At 38.4% G+C, this 18,046-nt stretch overlaps 5 protein-coding genes across 5 annotated transcripts; 1 reads left to right on the forward strand and 4 right to left on the reverse strand.

Moving 5' to 3' along the window:
* Positions 1-631: 631 nt before the first annotated feature.
* CBG14357 lies at positions 632-1,622 on the forward strand (the record flags this gene model as incomplete). The annotated part of the gene is made up of 5 exons (XM_002644431.2): positions 632-688; positions 782-915; positions 961-1,074; positions 1,243-1,402; positions 1,449-1,622. The coding sequence occupies 5 exons, from the start codon at positions 632-634 to the stop codon at positions 1,620-1,622; spliced, it is 639 nt and encodes a 212-aa protein (XP_002644477.2).
* A 1,344-nt stretch (positions 1,623-2,966) lies between these two features.
* On the reverse strand, positions 2,967-3,179 carry CBG27661 (the record flags this gene model as incomplete). The annotated part of the gene is made up of 2 exons (XM_045239551.1): positions 2,967-3,044; positions 3,141-3,179. The coding sequence occupies 2 exons, from the start codon at positions 3,177-3,179 to the stop codon at positions 2,967-2,969; spliced, it is 117 nt and encodes a 38-aa protein (XP_045099501.1).
* Positions 3,180-3,998: 819 nt separating this feature from the next.
* On the reverse strand, positions 3,999-4,544 carry CBG27662 (the record flags this gene model as incomplete). Its single annotated transcript, XM_045239552.1, has 3 exons — positions 3,999-4,154; positions 4,253-4,342; positions 4,404-4,544. 3 exons carry the CDS (start codon positions 4,542-4,544, stop codon positions 3,999-4,001), a joined length of 387 nt encoding a protein of 128 aa, XP_045099502.1.
* A 2,868-nt stretch (positions 4,545-7,412) lies between these two features.
* On the reverse strand, positions 7,413-8,495 carry CBG14359 (the record flags this gene model as incomplete). The annotated part of the gene is made up of 5 exons (XM_045239553.1): positions 7,413-7,543; positions 7,616-7,782; positions 7,865-8,078; positions 8,124-8,343; positions 8,397-8,495. 5 exons carry the CDS (start codon positions 8,493-8,495, stop codon positions 7,413-7,415), a joined length of 831 nt encoding a protein of 276 aa, XP_045095401.1.
* Positions 8,496-9,543: 1,048 nt separating this feature from the next.
* Positions 9,544-16,790, reverse strand: Cbr-mrp-6 (the record flags this gene model as incomplete). Its single annotated transcript, XM_045239554.1, has 17 exons — positions 9,544-9,900; positions 9,945-10,193; positions 10,239-10,442; positions 10,797-10,900; positions 10,970-11,090; positions 11,159-11,264; positions 11,295-11,458; positions 11,510-11,589; positions 11,638-11,909; positions 12,052-12,319; positions 12,406-12,470; positions 13,223-14,064; positions 14,113-14,263; positions 14,307-14,808; positions 14,852-15,054; positions 15,727-15,950; positions 16,704-16,790. 17 exons carry the CDS (start codon positions 16,788-16,790, stop codon positions 9,544-9,546), a joined length of 3,999 nt encoding a protein of 1,332 aa, XP_045095402.1.
* Between the last annotated feature and the right edge of the window lie 1,256 nt (positions 16,791-18,046).

Here is an 18,046-nt window from a genome sequence, read left to right on the forward strand (position 1 = left end):
TTTTTCAAGGATCAGAATTTATTCGAAGGAGCTGAATTGAATAATGGTTCAACATTTTATTAAAGACCTGCATTTTCTTTGAAGACTGGAATTATTTGTGAATCAAAAATACTTTTTCGAGCATCAGAATTTTTTTGACCATTAATTCCTTAAAGAAAGAGTTTTTCAACCTAATTTAAAACTACAGACAAACATAAATCTTCAAAATTTAAATTGTAAAAATTTGAATGTTTTCGGAAATTTCATACATTTTATAAACGTTTCTAAAAAACACGGCACAGCCTCTGAAGTCGAGCTAATAATTTACTAATCACAGATGTCATTTAAAGGAGGCCAGACACCAAAAAAAAAGTTTTCCTGATATTTTGCATTGAGAACCCCCATGAGGGGTTGAACTCATGACTGGCAGCTCAGGGGCACAGCGCCGCTACCGGCTGAGCTACAGGGGCGCGAAGGCGCCTGACGACCGATGGTCTACATAAGCGCGGCACAATTTCGTCCCTCGAACTGTCCCCCGAAATTTTAGCTGTCTCGCCTCCCTTAAATTCACAAACACATTTCAGATCTATGTCGATCTTCAGCAAGTCTGGAACGAATCTCAGAAAACTGGTGAGATGGCGTTTTTGTGGCGATGTCTGGCCGATTTTCTGCTACAACCGATGTTCGATCTGCAGTCAATTATGATGATGTACATTGCGCTTGATAGATATGCTAGTCTATATGTGGTCAGCGAACTTTCTGCCAAGTATTTTGTTATTTTAATGTTTCTTAACAAGTTCAGGGTTATTGGCCATTCGTCGAAAACCGCAAACGATTAGCATACTTTCTCATAGCGCCACTGGTCTTTGCTTTTATTTTGATGAGTCCCGGTCTTCAAAACTTTGTCCTACCATTCGAAAGTTTCATTTACGCCAGGTAAACCAATTAGGTTCGAAACCCAATCCAATCAGTTTTTTTCAGACTTGCACTTTTGCTACTTCCATCGGCAATTTCATTTCTTCTTCTGACCGTTTGCCTTGTGATCAAAAAGGAGAGACTGAATTATGACCCTGGGTTTAGCATTTCTCTCTCAAAGTGGGTAGTAAACTATATTTCCTTGTTTTCGTTTTTAAGTTAACCTTTTCTAGGTTTAAATTCCGGTCACCCGACCCTGAAAGAAAATGAAAACAAAAAAGTAACTGACTTTTTGACGTAAAATGATTGTCGGTTCATTATTTCCAAACACGAGCTTCTTTTTTTCAGAGCCCTCGTCCGTGTACTCTACGTTTTCGTAATGATTGACTTCGTCAGTCGACTGTTCTTGTTCTTCCGCCTCATCGAGGACAACGTCGACTTTGTTGTTCTCACTGGATCAGAAAACGGAGATTTCGTTCTTCACACATTCCTCAACATTGGCTTACAAGTACAGTAACGATCATATGGTTTGACCTTTTCTTTTTTTTTTTCAGGTTTCCATCTGCGTCTACTATCTCGCGCCTGTATATATTCCAATCGCCCTTACGCTCTTTGTCAAACATTTCAGGGATTCGGTACTAGCAGCTGATTTTGAAACGGCATTTCAAAACTGGTTCAATTTTCAGATTTTCTGCTGTAAACGGATCAACAAAGTGCATACCATCTAATTCTAAAAAATAATTGAAAAAATCACTCTAAAAAATATTGCTTAAAATAGATAATTGTATTGTAGTCGGAAATAAACTGGTTTAACTTAAAAACATTCAGACAAAAATAATATAATGGAAATAAAAACGCTTTTTCAGCTTCATTTTTGATTCCCTAAAACTCTGAAACAAAAACACAATGATTTCATCAGATTCTGAAGCCAAAACATTAGGGAAAGGGCAGATTCAAATTTCTTGTTTTGACAAAAGTCCAAACCCAACTTTTGACGTATGTTTCAAAGTTTCAAAACTACGAAGGAACAAATGTGCACTTTCCAATTTAGGTATGACTTCGTCAGAAACCCAAGAAGACGTGAAAGATATAAACATAAGGACTGACCTTTTGGATTCAGAAATTTTGATTTTTCAATATTCTGAACCGGTCTCCGCTTTCCCGTATTATGATTATCACGCTGTTAGACAGACAGTCACCCTCCTCTCAAATTAACTGATTTCTTGGCCTCCTCCCTACTTTTACCTCATCTGTTTTCTCCGAAACTTTGATCTCAATTGCAAAGTACTTGAACATCTTTCTTCAACGAATCCGATGTCTCAGAACCGCATAAAAAAAGTTTGAAGTGTTGTGTGACGTAGAGATTTTTGTGACGTCGCCGTCGGTTTCCTCCGATTACTGTAGACGGTGGGGCTCTTCACAGTTGTGACGTAGCCGATTTTTCAATTAGTCGTCCCGGGAAGAGGGGTTTCGGAGGCTGGACGTCGTATAAAAGAGTGGACATGGTAATAGGTTTTCCAGTAGTTTTGAGAGAGAGGTTCAACAGAAAACTGGTATTTTATTCTTATTCCAGGCGGCATAAAACGTTTGACTATTGCCTAATTAGATAGCGAGACTACTGTAGGATAGAAGGAAAGTAATGGATCCAAATGGTCACATAGGGTTTTAGAGATAAATCACCTAGGACAGTTTCAGTATGTTTACCTCAACCCTGCTAAAAATGCTGTGACTGACTAACCCCCGCTAAAAAACTGCTAAAAACCCTCTTTCCACCACCTCCGTCTTCTTCAAACCATCCTCTTCTTTTCCTATCAAATTTTGATAAGTGACCACCACTTGACGGCGCCTACCGGTCACTCGCTTTTCTTATCATTTTTTCTTATCTCTTCTCATCTCCAAATTGACCTGCCTAGAATTCCGAAATTTCAAGGCAGAATCGAATCAGAAATAGAAATGGGAATCAAATCTTGAATCTTTGAGAAATTCCAGTCACTCCTCACCTATCAGTGTTAGCTGGCCCTCCTCTCCTTTTCTGCCCCAACACTTTCTTTACAAGTTCCAACGACTGTCATTCATTTATTATGTGTAGTTGTTCTCTTCAGTTTACACCATTTTATATCACCTTCTTTCCTTTTTCTTTTTTTTTTTTGCTAACAGTAATAATGCTTTCTGTCTCACCACCCAATGTGTTTTAATGTTTTTGGCCAAAAGGACTGGATAAACAATAACAAAACTATCAAAAATACATGATGTAAGAATTTATGGGTTATATTTAAATTTCTCATAGAACATCATTCTCAATATGACTCTAGAAATGCATCAGGTGAAACTAGAAAACATCGGCAATCTGTCAATGACACGTAGATCCCGAATTTTCTTGGTTCCACTAGAATTCTACAAATTTGTCCAACCCATGTCGTCTCACTTCTTCTCATTCCGGAAAGAAAAATCAAAATACTCGTCATAATTGGCATCAGACAAACTTTAAATTTCGGTGAATCGTAGATTTTTTCCTTAAACGGAAATCTTGAGTGACACATATTTATATCAGACGACGAAACCTGGGAATATCATAAATAAAAATAAAATATAACAAAATTTTTCAAAGTGGGACGCAAAATTCGGAATCCATGAATTCCTCTTCCATTTTTCTTTACTTTGCTTTTCCAACTATTACAAATACCTCCAATTCTTCACTCCTGAAAATCAAGTTTTCCTCCTTTTGCTGAAAAAAGTTTCTGATTGTGTTCCACAAAAATTTGCGATGTTTCAGATGCCATGAAACACAAGATTGAAGAGAGCGAATAGCTTTAGAACCCTATAAAACACGGTCAATAAGGCGTTCTTTCCTTTTCCTGCTTTCTCTAATTGTTTTTAAAATGTTTTGTAAGATATGATCGAATTAGAGCCCTGTTCTTGTTCCTCTTTGCAAATCATTCTTTCCATGCACTTTTTAGATTAATCTCTAAAGAAGAGCTGACACACTGTTATTCTCCGATATCACACTTGAATTCATAGATTATGTTGTTTTGTACTTAATGGAATAACAACGTGACTAACTCTACACTGATCGCAGAGTCTCTGAAATCACTACATGTTTTCTACTAGCGTTGGCTGATTAAGAGATTTTGTTTTGAGGAACGTGTATTCAATATATCTGAAGAGGGGCAAAATTTTAAGCTAGCCGATCTCATAAACATGATGATCGTTTCGTATTCTAGAATCTTCCAGATATTTTTGAATGAAACTTTAATATCTATCTTTCTCTTTTGAATTTCTTTTGAATTCCAATTTCCACTTTTCTCTAGTTTTGAGTCCATTTTTACTCCTCCTAAAATTCATTTCTAATTTACCCGACAGTTTCACGTGTGTGACCTTCAATGGCTTTTCTTCCAGCCGAATGACCATTCGAACTAGTATTAGTAGCCAATTGCTTAACACTTGACCTCTGCGTCTCTTCTAGATAGATAGGGCTTTGCAAATTCCGTCTATTTTGATTTGTGTTTCACACCTTGAAACCTGCTGTCACATGAGGAAAGCGCGCAATGAATTTCAGAAAAGGAAAGAGAAGTCAGACTATGTGTAGCTTTAGGTACTGTTTTGTCTAGTTCACGTTTTCGAGAACCTTTTTTCTGCCGACTAGACTTCATCCTAGTCCCACCCACACTGGGAGGAGAGTAATCAAGTACGAGCCCCCGGAGAGAGGGTGTTGTTTCCTGATTAATCAGAAGGGGAGGAAAAAAGTTGTTATTCCTATCAGTTTGTGGGACCCAAACAAAATAATTGAAAAAAATGAGAGTTTTTGGTGTTCTATTTTCTTTTTCCCTGTCGAATTTCACTGAATATCCTAGTACATAGAACACACTTTCGGTGCCCTTCGTGTCGGATTGAGTATATAAACTCCTAATCTTTTGTGTTCTGCCTCTAAATCTACCGTTCCGTTTTTGCAAAGAACGCTTGTCAGTTTATCCTCTTTCCCAAATATCTTCTTTTTCCGAGAAATCGTCTCTGCTTTATCTTTTTTGAATAAAAAGTAATTTAACTGTGCCACAAAAATAAATCTTTTTTATTTCAGAAACTGTAAAAATGAGCATTACGATACTCAACGACCCTCAACTCTCTTCTGATGTGTACGATCTACTAATGTCAAGAACTTCTACTCTTGGATCATTCTGTGAAAACAGCTGCACTTCCAACTCCAGGATCATGGCATCCAATTCATCCACCTCTAACAACGCCTCTCCAGATTCTTTCTTTGAAAGACTACACCTTTACCGGAACAACGGATAATGTTCCGATCGGAGGAGTAGGCAGCAATTCGCAATCAACCAATATCAATTCAGCTAATACTCTGAAGATCTCGGAACAAACTTTTATGTACATACCCTCACTCTCCCAAATATCTGTGTTTTCTTGCCAAAACGTGTATTTCCATTTCGTTTGCATTATTTTCTCTTCGTGATGTTTTCCTCTCTCCTGATCTTTTCTTCACTTCCATGAAATTAAAGTTTTTTGAGTAATTGAATGGAGTATTAATTGACAATCGAAAGAAAGATCGCGAACATGAACATTTGATCTTGGTTCAAGAAGGTGTGAATCTAAGAGGTCAGAAAAATGAATCGAGGATACAAATGGTTAGTCTCGTGTCTAGCGAAACGTAGTTCGGATACATAGTTCCTGAAGTGAGATCTTTAGTTTTACATGAGTCAGAAGAAAACCTCTTCGGGATTCGTTCAAGGCAGAGAAACTGTAGTTTAATGGAAATCCTTCTACAACAAAATTAGCCCTTTGGGAATGAGTACTACCAACGAATAATTGTTTTGTTCCAGTCAGAACTCGTCTCAAAACAATTAAAAAGATCTCAACGACTAATGTTTTTAAGAGAATTAAAAAAAGGGAAGTATACTGTATACACTCTGGAGAATCAAACGCAAGTTGTTAATATTGAGATGTTAAAAAAAAGTTTTAGGAAATGTGATACATGGGCTCAAAGAGGGCGGTTTTTAGAGCAACCTGAGTATTTACAGTATATCTGACATTAATTTCGAAGCCATGTCTGTCAATTTCAGTCACAATAAAAGTTTTCCTTTTTTCCAAACTCCTAAAACAGTTTCTGGTCAAATGTATACACTCAAAAAAAAGGAAAACATGACATTTTCCAGTTTTTTGATGGATCGCGTTTCAACTTGATATCTCGAACATTGGGCTAGAAAGTTCAACTCGTCGACGGACTTATATTTTTCATGTTCCCACAGTACCTCCCTCTAAATTACAGTTTTCTATTCATGCTTTAGATAAATTTCTCTCCCGCTTTCACACCTACAGTACCACCATTGTTAGTGTTGAAAAAATTTCATAAAACTGCTACTTTGGATACCGTATCTATCTTCATTTTCACCAACACACCAGCTGAACTACAAGAGAATTACTAATCGACGAAATTTCAATCATAGCCTATGAAACAGCACTTCTGCCTAAATAAAGGATCTTTTTTTTTGACTCGTAGCTTGTTTCATAAGATATCGTAACTTGTAGAAGATGAACTTTCTCTATTAACCGTACTTTTATTTACACTGCCAAACTGAACTACCGCTTTCAATCAACTTTGAAAACTGCTCAATTATTTTCTATTTCATAGTCCATCCATACCTCTTCAAAGTCCTCTTCCGCTTTCAGTACCTCTGTTGTTGTCCGTAAGAAAATTCTAGAGCACCACTGCCCGCAGAGTTCTGTTTCTTATCTGATATACCGTAGTTTTGTTTATTTATCAGCAACAACACCACAAACCAGATTAACTACAAGAACATTTACACTTGATGGAATTCCTACAACAGCTCTCCCGAACAACATATCTACCTAATTAACTAGATTTCTCTCGATTTGGCATTATTTACATGTCCAAAGGTGTGGGATTTGAAATTCATCAAAGTCCACAATTACTTTAAATTTATTTTCCATGGAAATCGAATGAGCCGTGAGAAGTCGTCCTTATCGTTTATGAGGAAAAATTAGAGAACGCTTGGTGTCTGTAATTTTACCCAAACACCTTGTATAATTTTCTATTAATATTTCACTCCTCAAGCCCCTTTAAACAGAGTTTCACTTCCAAGCTTGTTCTTCTCAGGTTTTGTTTTCCTAGAATCGCAGTTTTCTGGAAGTTTCGTTCGCGAGTAAGAAGTTAATTCCTTCTATCAGCAGCAGAACAATGTTTTTCGGTATTATCAGCTCGCTTTGCTACTGATAAACATGCCTCAAAACAGAGATCGGCTGCCGAATCCCACAAGACTTCCAATTCTTGTTATTCAAATACTGCTGCACTTGAGCTGTTCTGATTCAGTAAAAACAAAGAAAAAAGTAATTTATTTGATTTTTTTTCATTTGGATAAACCTGTAACATGAAGTCAATTAATAAAACTGAAACCACTTGGTTTTCTTTTTCAAAATTCACAGGGGAGAGGAAAATAAGGAAATAAATAAAATAATATTAATCTGCGTCCCGGTTATATCAAATACTGTTTTTAGCAATCTTTAGTTTTTCGTTCGAAGTCCTGGGAACTCAAAGTGTGATTCTTGTCTGGATAGTGGCGCACAACAACTCTCGGTATGGATCCCGGTTGTCTCGTAGACGTATCACCAACTGATAGGCAGACTGAAAATGAAAATCATGTTGAAAAAACAAAAAAAAAAATCGAAAAAGGGTCCGCCAACGGCTCTCCAGTACAATCTACAGCCATCACAGTTACCTTATGCATAGTACCCACCAGGTCATAGTGAATCATTCGGAAAAGATTCGTAAACAACTTTGTCGGATCTATTTCAAACTCGATAACTTGACGTCCTGGAGATACCGGGCACGATGGGTTGTCGTCACACATGTCGTAGTTGCTTCTGTAAATATAAATGGGGTTTCCGATTTGCATGATGATGTGTGTTCATCGAGATTTTTCTAGTGTGAACAACAACTACTTACAGCAATCCAAAACTTGGCAAAAACATCCACCCACATCCGAACCATCCGGTTGATCGCTTGAAAATCGAAACTTCCACCCCCAAGTTGTCGTATCGCTTGTTGGAACTGCTAGTGACATCCAGGAAAATTCGAATTCGGGAGTTGAAAGACACCGGGTAGGCGTCATCTCCATTACCATTTGTTATAGCACCACCGTGAAGTTCAAACTTCGTATCTGCAAAATTTTGATAAGTTGATTAGGATAAAAACTTGTTCGTACCGTCTTTGCACTGGAAAAATGATGGGCGTACTCGAGTTCTGTTTGGAAGAGCAACACATTCTTCTTCTTGTTCAAAAGAAGAATCTGCCATTAGGTATGGTTTGTTTGGTGCGACAATTTCTGGGTCGTCAGTGTTATCTTCGTTAGATACAGCGGCAACTTCTTGATTGCTCGCATCTTGATGACTTCCAAACTTTTTAATGGATCGGAAGCGAGCCGGCTGAACTCAGAAGATTACAAGAAGATAGGAAAAGTCTACTTCTGAAAACTCACCACTTCTTTCTCTATTTCAGCACTATCCAACTCGACATCTTCTAAACTTGCGAATGCTAGAGGAAATATAAGACATATAAGTAGAAACCGATGTCTCATCATGATTGAGTCTGTCGAAATTTGTTTTGAATGAAGAAACTTTGTTTCTGTGGACTCACCCGCAACTTGAGAGTGTATCGAATGTTTTAAAATAAAAACACAGATGAGTGCAAATTGAATGGAGCACTCGACGCACGAAAAGGTGCGGGTCGGTTTTTGAATTGCTTCAAGGCAGCGGGAGGACGCAAAAGGGCGCGGGGAGCTCTTTCTCGCTGCCGCGTTCTCTGTGCTTTATATACCGTCCTCGATTTTTTTGTAAAGCACCAACATGGGGCGTGCTTGAAGATCCTACAAAAATCGCAATTCGCACCTGGTTCCAAGGCCTCCCGAATATCACTTGAGAGAGGCCCCGCATTTCTCGATCAATTTCTAATTAGAGCGAGAGAAAAAAAAGCAACGAGGAGAGAGCCCACTCGAGATTGCCATTTTTGGCAACCAATGACTGCTCCTTCATCATCGACCCAGATCTAAACAAGTTTTTATCAGACAATGGGGCAAATAGAGGACACAAAAATATTAGTAGCTGATTTATTCGACAAGAAAGGGGATCAAAATATTTTTCACGAGATGGGGTTTGTAAGTAACACAGAAACATAGAAATACTACGTCAAAGTCGATGGGTTGAGAGAAAATGCAAAACGGGAAATTTGAGAAGGTACACGAAAGAAAATGTTTGGAATCACGGGTTCCAAAACAAGTGATTGCGAGAAAGAAGATCATGGTAAAATGTGAATAAGAAGATGAAGGGAATGTAAGGGGGTAAGTGAATGGGGGGGTGGGGGGGGGGGAAGAAGATTTGAAGCAATTGAATTGCAATGAAGTGTTATTGATCATTCTATGATTGAGATTAGTTTTCAGTTAAAGCATGAAGATTAAATTAATTATTAAATTAATTATCTTCCTCGGAAGATCTTCTGCGTTGGTCTTCCTGCGCATAAGCTTCAGCGGCGTTACGAAGAGCATCAAAATTATCAGCTCCAGACTGATAGGCCATTTTTGCAAACAACGAGGTCGGGTCATTGAGGAGGGTCAGAGGTTTGTCGAACTCTTAAAGCTCTCCTTTTTCGAACACCTGCAAGTTGCGAACATTGTTTGTTTCCGGAATGTTGCCGAAATTTCTCCCTCTTACCATTATCCTATCACTGTTCATAATGGTGTGCAAACGGTGAGCAACAGTAATTACGGTAGCGTGTTTGAAGCTTTCCTGAATGGTTCTCTGAATGCACGCATCCGTAACTCCGTCGACATTGGCAGTGGCTTCGTCGATGACAAGGATCTTAGATTTGCGGAGCATGGCACGAGCGAGACAGAAGAGTTGGCGTTGACCGACTGATAGGTTGACACCACGAAGTCCAAGAGTGACATCGAGTCCTCGGTCTCTGGCGATAGTGTATTTGAGCTCACACTGCAAATCATTAGATTGTTTGGAGGTCTACAAACTGTCCCTACCTTTTCCAATGCATTCCAAATATCGGCATCTGAGTACTGATTGTATGGATCCAAGTTCTCTCGGATAGTTCTGGAGAAGATGACTGGCTCCTGTGGAATTATAGCCATGCCAGCTCGTCGAAATTTGAGACTGATGCTATCCAAGTCTGCATCATCGATTCTGACCTGTCCACCACAGTATTCTTTGAGACCAAACAAGACTTTAATGAGCGTGGATTTTCCAGCACCGGTTCTACCGACAACTCCGATCTGAAAGTTTGGAAGTTTTTAGGTTTTCAAGAAGTCTGGTTTTACTTTTTGTCCTTCAAGGATAACAAAACTCAAATTGTTGAGTACATAGGTCTCTCCGTATTTGACTCGAACGTCTTCAAATTCGATCTGTCCTTTAGTTGGCCAAGCGTTTTTGAGTGAGTCATCCAGGTATGTGTCGTGTGGTCGTCTCAAATCTTCCTCTGACTTCAATTCGGTATACTCCAAGATTCTCTCAATTGAAACCATCTGTAACAAGAAACCAATGAATCAAATTCATTCCATGTTTGTATTGTCTTCTTTTTGCAACATTCGCTCTATTCATTTTAGAATAAAAGGTCGAGCAAAGTTTTCTCGGTAGGTGGGAGGTACGCGCTCATTTGGCTTCCAATAGGAGACAAACATTCCGATTGTGTTTGTTGTGATGTGTGGAAAATGCGACAAACCACTTCACTTTGGGGGGGGGGGGTCTGATCAAGCGCTTGAACACTGACCAAAACTCTTTAAATTCATGATGTTGCACCCCGAGGGGTATAGTCAGCAGGAATCTCCGCAGCGCAAAAACCAAACCAAAAGAGACAAAACACAAAAAAATAAACTCACTCCGTTCTCCAATTCCGCGCTCTGCCGCATTATCCACGAGAAAAAGCCACTCAGCTGAACAGCGCACACAAGGCACAATCCAACTTCTCCGACTGTCATCGTTTCTGAAAAAGGGATTTGTTGTGTTTTTTTTCGGAAATCAGATACTTGTGTAAATATATATGTTGACTTACCATATTGTAGAACAACCACAATAGCGACAATTGAGATGAATACTGAAACTAATAGGTCAATACAGATTCCAAACCACCTGGCCGACAGAAGACTCATGTTGTATGCAGCCATGTACACATCCTGAAATAGAACTTTTTAAAATAGGGATCTCCCTCACTTTTATTCGTTTCGCACTAAACTACACTCACATGAAGGGAACAGAATTTCTCCATCATCTCGGCTTCCTTACGGAAAGCTCTAATCGTGGCCAAGCCGTGAACTGTAGAAGTGATGATTGTATTCGTGGGGAGCGAGCTGTAATTTCCTATGTTTCACAAAAAAAGCTAGAAGAGCTTACCCGCAGCTTCGATTCTTTTCAACTCTCGGGATCTCACTACATAAATTTTTCTACAGTAGTAAAAACCGAAAGTGATGAGAGTGCAAGCAAAAAGGACAATAGGTTTGACCATTGTAACCAATCCAACGATACCGAGGAACGTCAAGCCACCCTGGAAATTTATAGAATGTAACATTAATTTTTCTGATATTGATAATTTTACAAAGACGAATTCAAAGTAGCAGAAAGACAGCATGTCGTCACACAAGCCAATGTCTTTGGAGAAACGGTTCAAGATTGCTCCTAAAAAATTCTCAATGATGTTTTAAACCCAAATGGCATTCTCCATACCTTCCGAATTGCGTTCGAAGAACTCCGATTGAGCGTTGAGGACACAATCAAACATCGAACTGTGCAAAACTCGAGACGCATTCAATTGAGCATACCGGAACCAAACAGATCGAATGACTCCAAGAAGTGATACCGTGACAGTGATGACTATAAACGAAATTTCATAATCTTTGAAAGTGATTCGATACGTGACTCCGAGGAAAGCAATTTTTCTGTAGAACTCTTCTTTTGTGGTGCTGTTGTTTGCATTCCACTCATCCAAATCCACAAGCCTGAAAAATGAATCTATAATTCCATCATATATCTTTAACTATCTAACCATTTGTTGAGCCACCAATCCACAAAGTTATTCATGAATTGAGTGAACAGAACGCAAATCACAAGAAGAACTCCGCATTTTAATGGGAACAGAACTGATGAGTGTATCGCCAGTACACCATCCAAGAGATGCTCCCATTTTTCCTAGCCTCCATATTTGCATCTGTGTTCTTTCTAGAGGTCTTAGAATCTGATTCACTTCTCTCAACAGACATTTCTCTCATGTTGTTGAAAATCTCATCGTCAGTGGTTTGCTTTGCCTTGTTTGGAGTCGGTGGGGGAGAATCTGGAGTTTTCTCGTGTTTGTACAGCTCATCGTCATTGTTGTCCTCTTCGGATGCAGAAATTTGCAAATGGATGAATTCTCAGAAAAATTTGTTCGGAGATCATCGAGAGTTCCTGACCCGATGAACTTGTTGTTTTTCATGAGGCACACGGTGTTCAATGTACCGAGGAAGTGGATCTGATGAGTGACGAGGACAACAAGCTTATCCGATAGGAATCCTCGGATAAGACTGAAAACTATGGTATAATTTACCAGCAGAGAACATAATTTCAAGTCAGTGGAAAATAGTTGAGATCATTGAAAAATGAAATTTGGGGGATTTTTGAAAGTTATGAAATGACCGGGAGCAGAGAAAGTATACCGGACCTTTCAAAATTATTAAAAGTCGGCTTACCGTAATTGCTCTAGTAGAAAACCCACCCTACACGTGCACTTTAAGCTCAATCATCTCGGTCCCTATAAGGGATATAGATTGTCAACTAATAGAATATTGGTGATATTATGACAAAAGATCTAGGCAAAAATTCTGGGGGGGGGGGGGGGGGGTACAACGATTCGGGGGTACAAGGGGGTACAACTGATTTAGGGGTACAAAATCCATGATTCGAGGGTAAAAATTTTTAGCAAGTTGTATTTTTTGCACTTTGAAATCGAAATTTTGTCTTTAAATGGTTCGCAGCTTCGTTTAGACCAAAAATTTCAACTCAACGGAACGGAAAATAAAATTTACCCAGTCATTTTGTACCCCCGAATCCCTAATAACTGGGTTAAAATGTTTAAAAATATTTTTTCTATGGTTATTTGATACATTTTTAAAAAAAGTTTGGCACTTTAGCTCAATTTTGAAGAAAGTTACAGTCAAAAAACCTGTTGAGTCGACACTGCCGACGCATTTTTTTTGCCAGTACTGTATATATTTTCATTTACAATTTCAAATAAACTTTTCAAACAAATATATAAAATTCTACGTGAATCACTAACTTTTCATATAATTTCCTTCCAACATGTGCGTCGACAGCTGACAATGGATCGTCGAGCAAATAGATATCAGCATCGGCATACACTGCTCGGGCAAGAGCAACTCTTGCTCTCTGTCCTCCAGATAAAGTCGATCCATTATCACCGACCACCGTCATATCTCCATTTTGAAGCTGGCGAAGGTCATGATTCAAAAGGCACAACTCCAAAGAATTCTGGTATCGTTCAGCATCGTACTCGTTTCCGAAGAGAATGTTATCTCGAACAGTTCCCGTAAAAGTCCATGGCTCTTGAGCGCAATATGCAATTGATCCGTGAACTTCCATACGCCCTTTTGACATTTTAGCCTCTGACAGCATAGTGAGTAAGAGAGAGGACTTTCCACTTCCCACTGAACCAATTATACCGTAGCATTCTCCAGATTTCAAGACTATCGTGACATCTTGAATACCATAAACGACACTGGATGATGGATTAGCCTCGTTTGTATCGACATCTTCTTCATTATCGTCCGATTTCTTCAATTCTTTGAGATTCTCCTGTTCTTCTGCCTCATCATCGTCGTACCAGACAGACGTCACGTCATTCAAATGAATCGATGGTGTATCCGTTTTAGTGTCATCCAAAATCCAACTGGCTGGAGTTTCCATGGAAGTTAATGCTATTTTTTCCTCTTTAACGTTTGACTTGTCTTCAGAATCTCGAGATTTTGGTGTTCTCGAGAATTCATGAAGTTTAAAAAAGCAATTGATGCGACGACTTGTAGAAATCAATTCCCTTCCAAACAGCAAACCGAGTGGTAAGAATAGCGCAAAGGGCAAACGAACAGAGTTGTACAAGGCTGACTAGAAAAGTGTATTTTGAGATTTTCAAATTATTCAAATGATACTCACGGCAGCAAAAACACTTTTTGTTGATAGATCTTCCCCTGAGTACAGACAGGAAAATATGTAGACGAACAAGCCGATTTTTGCGGAAATGAAGTAGATTCCCATCACCATTGCAGAATAGTAAGACGTTTTTCCGACAGCGGTAATCTCACGTCTAAAAATCATTATAATTTTTAAAAACTGAATTGAAAACTCACTTCCGAAGCTCCAGGATTTTGTCGGCAAACGAGCTCTCCCAACAGATCATTTTGATAACTCTCATACCGTTAATCAGTTCACTCATCACTTTCAAACGATCATCCATACGATCACCAATATTTTTACGGTTGACTCCGAGCTGGTACGAAAAATGAACTTGGAAGGTGACAATAAGCATCATGACAATGAATCCAAGAAGGCAAGAATTTCCGAAATAGTACCAGAGAATGAATCCGTAGAAGAACATCAGAAGAGGACATAGCCATACGTAATGTGCAAAAAGAAATGCCTGCTCGAGCTTAGCGGCGTCCGTATTCAGAAGCTGGATGATCTGTCCACTGTTGGTATCCGCCAATGATCCAAGAGAGAGCCGAAGAGCCTTTTTGTAGAGGAGAACACCGGTTCCAACTTTCATCTGATTTCCAACATTGAGAAGTCCATGAAAGTAGGGATGGTGGATAACGACAGTGACAAAAGACAGGACCGAGATTATAACAGCAACTAAAAAAGGATTATAAGTGATAATTTTTTCAGATTTCTTCACCAGTCAAAGCTGACCAGAATGCAAATACTTCTCCATCCTTCAAATCATAGTGGCTCATCAGTTCTCGGAGAAGCAGTGGTTGGGCAACACGTGTCAGTTCTTCCAAACATAGGAGTAATGCATGAAGGAACACAGCGGATCTGATAGCTACATAGACACCATATAGAAAGTGACGGCCTTTTGCATCAGGGGTGTTCCAAGCACTGTAAAAATAAAACCATACGATAAACCGTTGAGAAAGGTTAATTAAATAATCCGTTGTGATTCACTGTAGGACCAAGAATATATCATTTTCTCATGTTTATAGGGGCAATTAATCATATTTGGGGTTCTGAAAAAGCATTCCAGAATATTTTCTTTTGAAAATTTCAGAAATATTCCACAAAATCAGTGTATCAATTTTACAATTGACAAATCTTTCGCCAAATCCAATTCTACAGAGATGTTCCGTAGTAATCAAAAAAGAAGCAACAATTCTAAGTGCTGAAATGAGAATCAATTTGTAAACATGTAACAAAAAGTAGTAAATTATAAATCTGAAACTTTAATTCTGTACAGTATACTCAGAAGTTTTTGTAATTTTCAAACTTGTTGGAAAATTTGGAACAATTGATATTTTTCCAGGTACATTAATTGTTGACGGTTTCAGAGAAAAGTACAATTGTCAGTTGTCTTTATACTGCCAGTTAGGCGGCAGAGTCAACAAATGAAATGTTTCTCGTGAAATTACTAACAATGTATCGGTTGACAAAACCTTGATATCTATTGAAGGAAATGAGATAATTAAGCATAAAGTGCACGGGAAAAAATTGCTATTTAATAGAGCACTTGAAGTATCATGGTATTGAAAAATATCTCCCACAAAAACTTCTCACCTCTCAAGTCTCGCAGACGCATGAGCAGCGGTGATCTTTTTTGACGGTTTCTCCAATAATTCAGCATCAGTCTTGGCGTGTTTCGTCCTACTCCAGTAAGTCCCTACATACGAGAATAAAATCCCACTGAAGAATCCAGCATTGTCCTCTGAACTCGGATAAAAATGCTCGACACTGTCCAACTCATTTGTCATCACAACTGCCTTCTCATCGTTCTGTGGATCCTAAATTGGATAAATTGACCAATTTACTCTTTGTGTGGTCAGTATTGCCCCATTTTTATTATTGTGAACACCACCTGCTTTTCAACAGGTGCACCTTTCTTTTCGAAACATGTAAATAGTGGAAAATTTACCTGATTCGCTAAAGCAGCTGGTTTTTTATACCGCTCCACATTAATGAATCATTAATCCGTTTGATTAGTTTGGAAAGGTCGAAAAGTCAAGAACTCAAGGTTTTTCTGAGGTATGCTCATTAAGTTAATATATGACTGGTTCTGTGATATAAGTGGTCCATCTTAATCTTGGTTGCTCTTTAATCTAATAGTTTGGCTTCTTGCAGGAACTACGAAAAGCAACTTACTAATGTAACGTTATTGATATTTTCTAATATTTTCAAAAAATGAAAAGCATGCACATCCACCCGAAAAGCTGAAACAGTGGCGCCCCAGCGAACTGTAGATATCACTACCTACTGAACATATCACACTTTTTGGCAGTGTCAAACACGCAACGACGAGCGAAACAAAGCGAGCGTTGATTTTCAATACTCAGATCATTTTGACGTCCACTTTGAAACTATTGAATTTCATCTGGCCTAAAATTTATCTGTAGGCTGCAATTTGTAACCAAACCTTCTGGGTCTCTTTGAGCATGGTAATTGGAAACCAACTCGAAAAATTATGAATTAGAGTTTTTTTATTTATCAATAATCATTTATCAATATTGGCTCCCACTAATTTTCAAATTCTCACTAACCTCTACTTCACTTTTTGGAACGATCAAATTCTTTTTTTGCTCCAGCTCCAACCGCTCACTCGACATCCTAGGGTTTGTAGTCGACATGTTTGAGATTCCTGAAATGTTTCGATTTCGATTCGAGAAAACACGGCATATTAAAAACAAGAGAGACGGTGAGTCGCCGGAAGAGAAGAGTGCATGCGGGGGCAAACCACAACAGAATTGAAATAACAGTCAAGGAAAGAGCGAATGGGAAGCGGGGCGGAGTCTTCTTCTTACCTAGCTAGAGAACAAAATCTCCGAGAGGCGCAGCATGTGAGAAGAGCTTCGCAGAGTCAGTGTTTGAATTGTAGCTGTAAAATCTGATTTTTGTGAAAAGATATCTCGAAAATAAAAATAAAAACTGATATGAAATAGAAAAACTGCAGAACAATGGGAGTTAAAAATGAAGTCAGAGAGAAAAAACAAAATTTGTAAATTCGATTGTTTGCAAATAATGTTTCACCAGGCACTAGTGAGTCATCCCAAAAACGTTTCTCAAAAGACTAAATCCGACAATTTTTGAAATATTTCCAGAATACAGTACCTAACAATTTTTCTATCAAGAAAGAAACTGAATACAAAAATAAAACTGAAAAACGCAAAACCTCAAACATATGCTTATGTATTCGGAAATATTCAAAACACTCACTAATTTTGTCTGAAGAGGACAGACTTTGAGAAAAGAAAAGGAGGCGTGGTTGGGGGAACCCGTGGTTTGGCGTCCAGTCAGGTGTAGACAGTGAAGTATGTATAAATCAAATAGAAAAAGCGAAGGTTTTGGTTGGCAGATGTTCGAATCAAGGTTAGGGTTCAGAAGCTGGAACGCATCAGATTCTGAGATTAGAGCAAGAAGTGGTAGGGAAGCAATAAAGTATATGTGATCGTTTCCACAAACAAAAAGTCATCAGCAATAACTGGTATGCATATTTTTGGTTGTCTTTTTACAGAAAATAAAGCTTCTTTATTTACAGTAACCGGAAAGATAAGAAATCAAAAAATCTGGCAATAAAACAGATCTCTAAAGCATAAAAACCTTTTTAAAAAACAAGTCACCTCAAAATGAGAATTTCGAATTTCGAGAATGTTGTTGCAAAACTCAGAAACATCTGCCAGCTAGACAGAACAATGTTGCAAAATACAATAACAGTAACAAGAAATTGGTGTTTGGTGTTCAAAATTATGGATAAGAGAGAAATGTCGTGAGAAGCATCAACTAAAGATTTCAATCAGTATAAATGAGAAATAAACTTGGACTGCTTTGTTTCACTAAAAAAAGCGGGACCCAATCATGGAGAGTGCATTTTTGGATACCTCCTAGT

Source organism: Caenorhabditis briggsae (assembly GCF_000004555.2).
Source record: "Caenorhabditis briggsae complete genome, chrX, whole genome shotgun sequence".
Taxonomy (NCBI): domain Eukaryota; kingdom Metazoa; phylum Nematoda; class Chromadorea; order Rhabditida; family Rhabditidae; genus Caenorhabditis; species Caenorhabditis briggsae.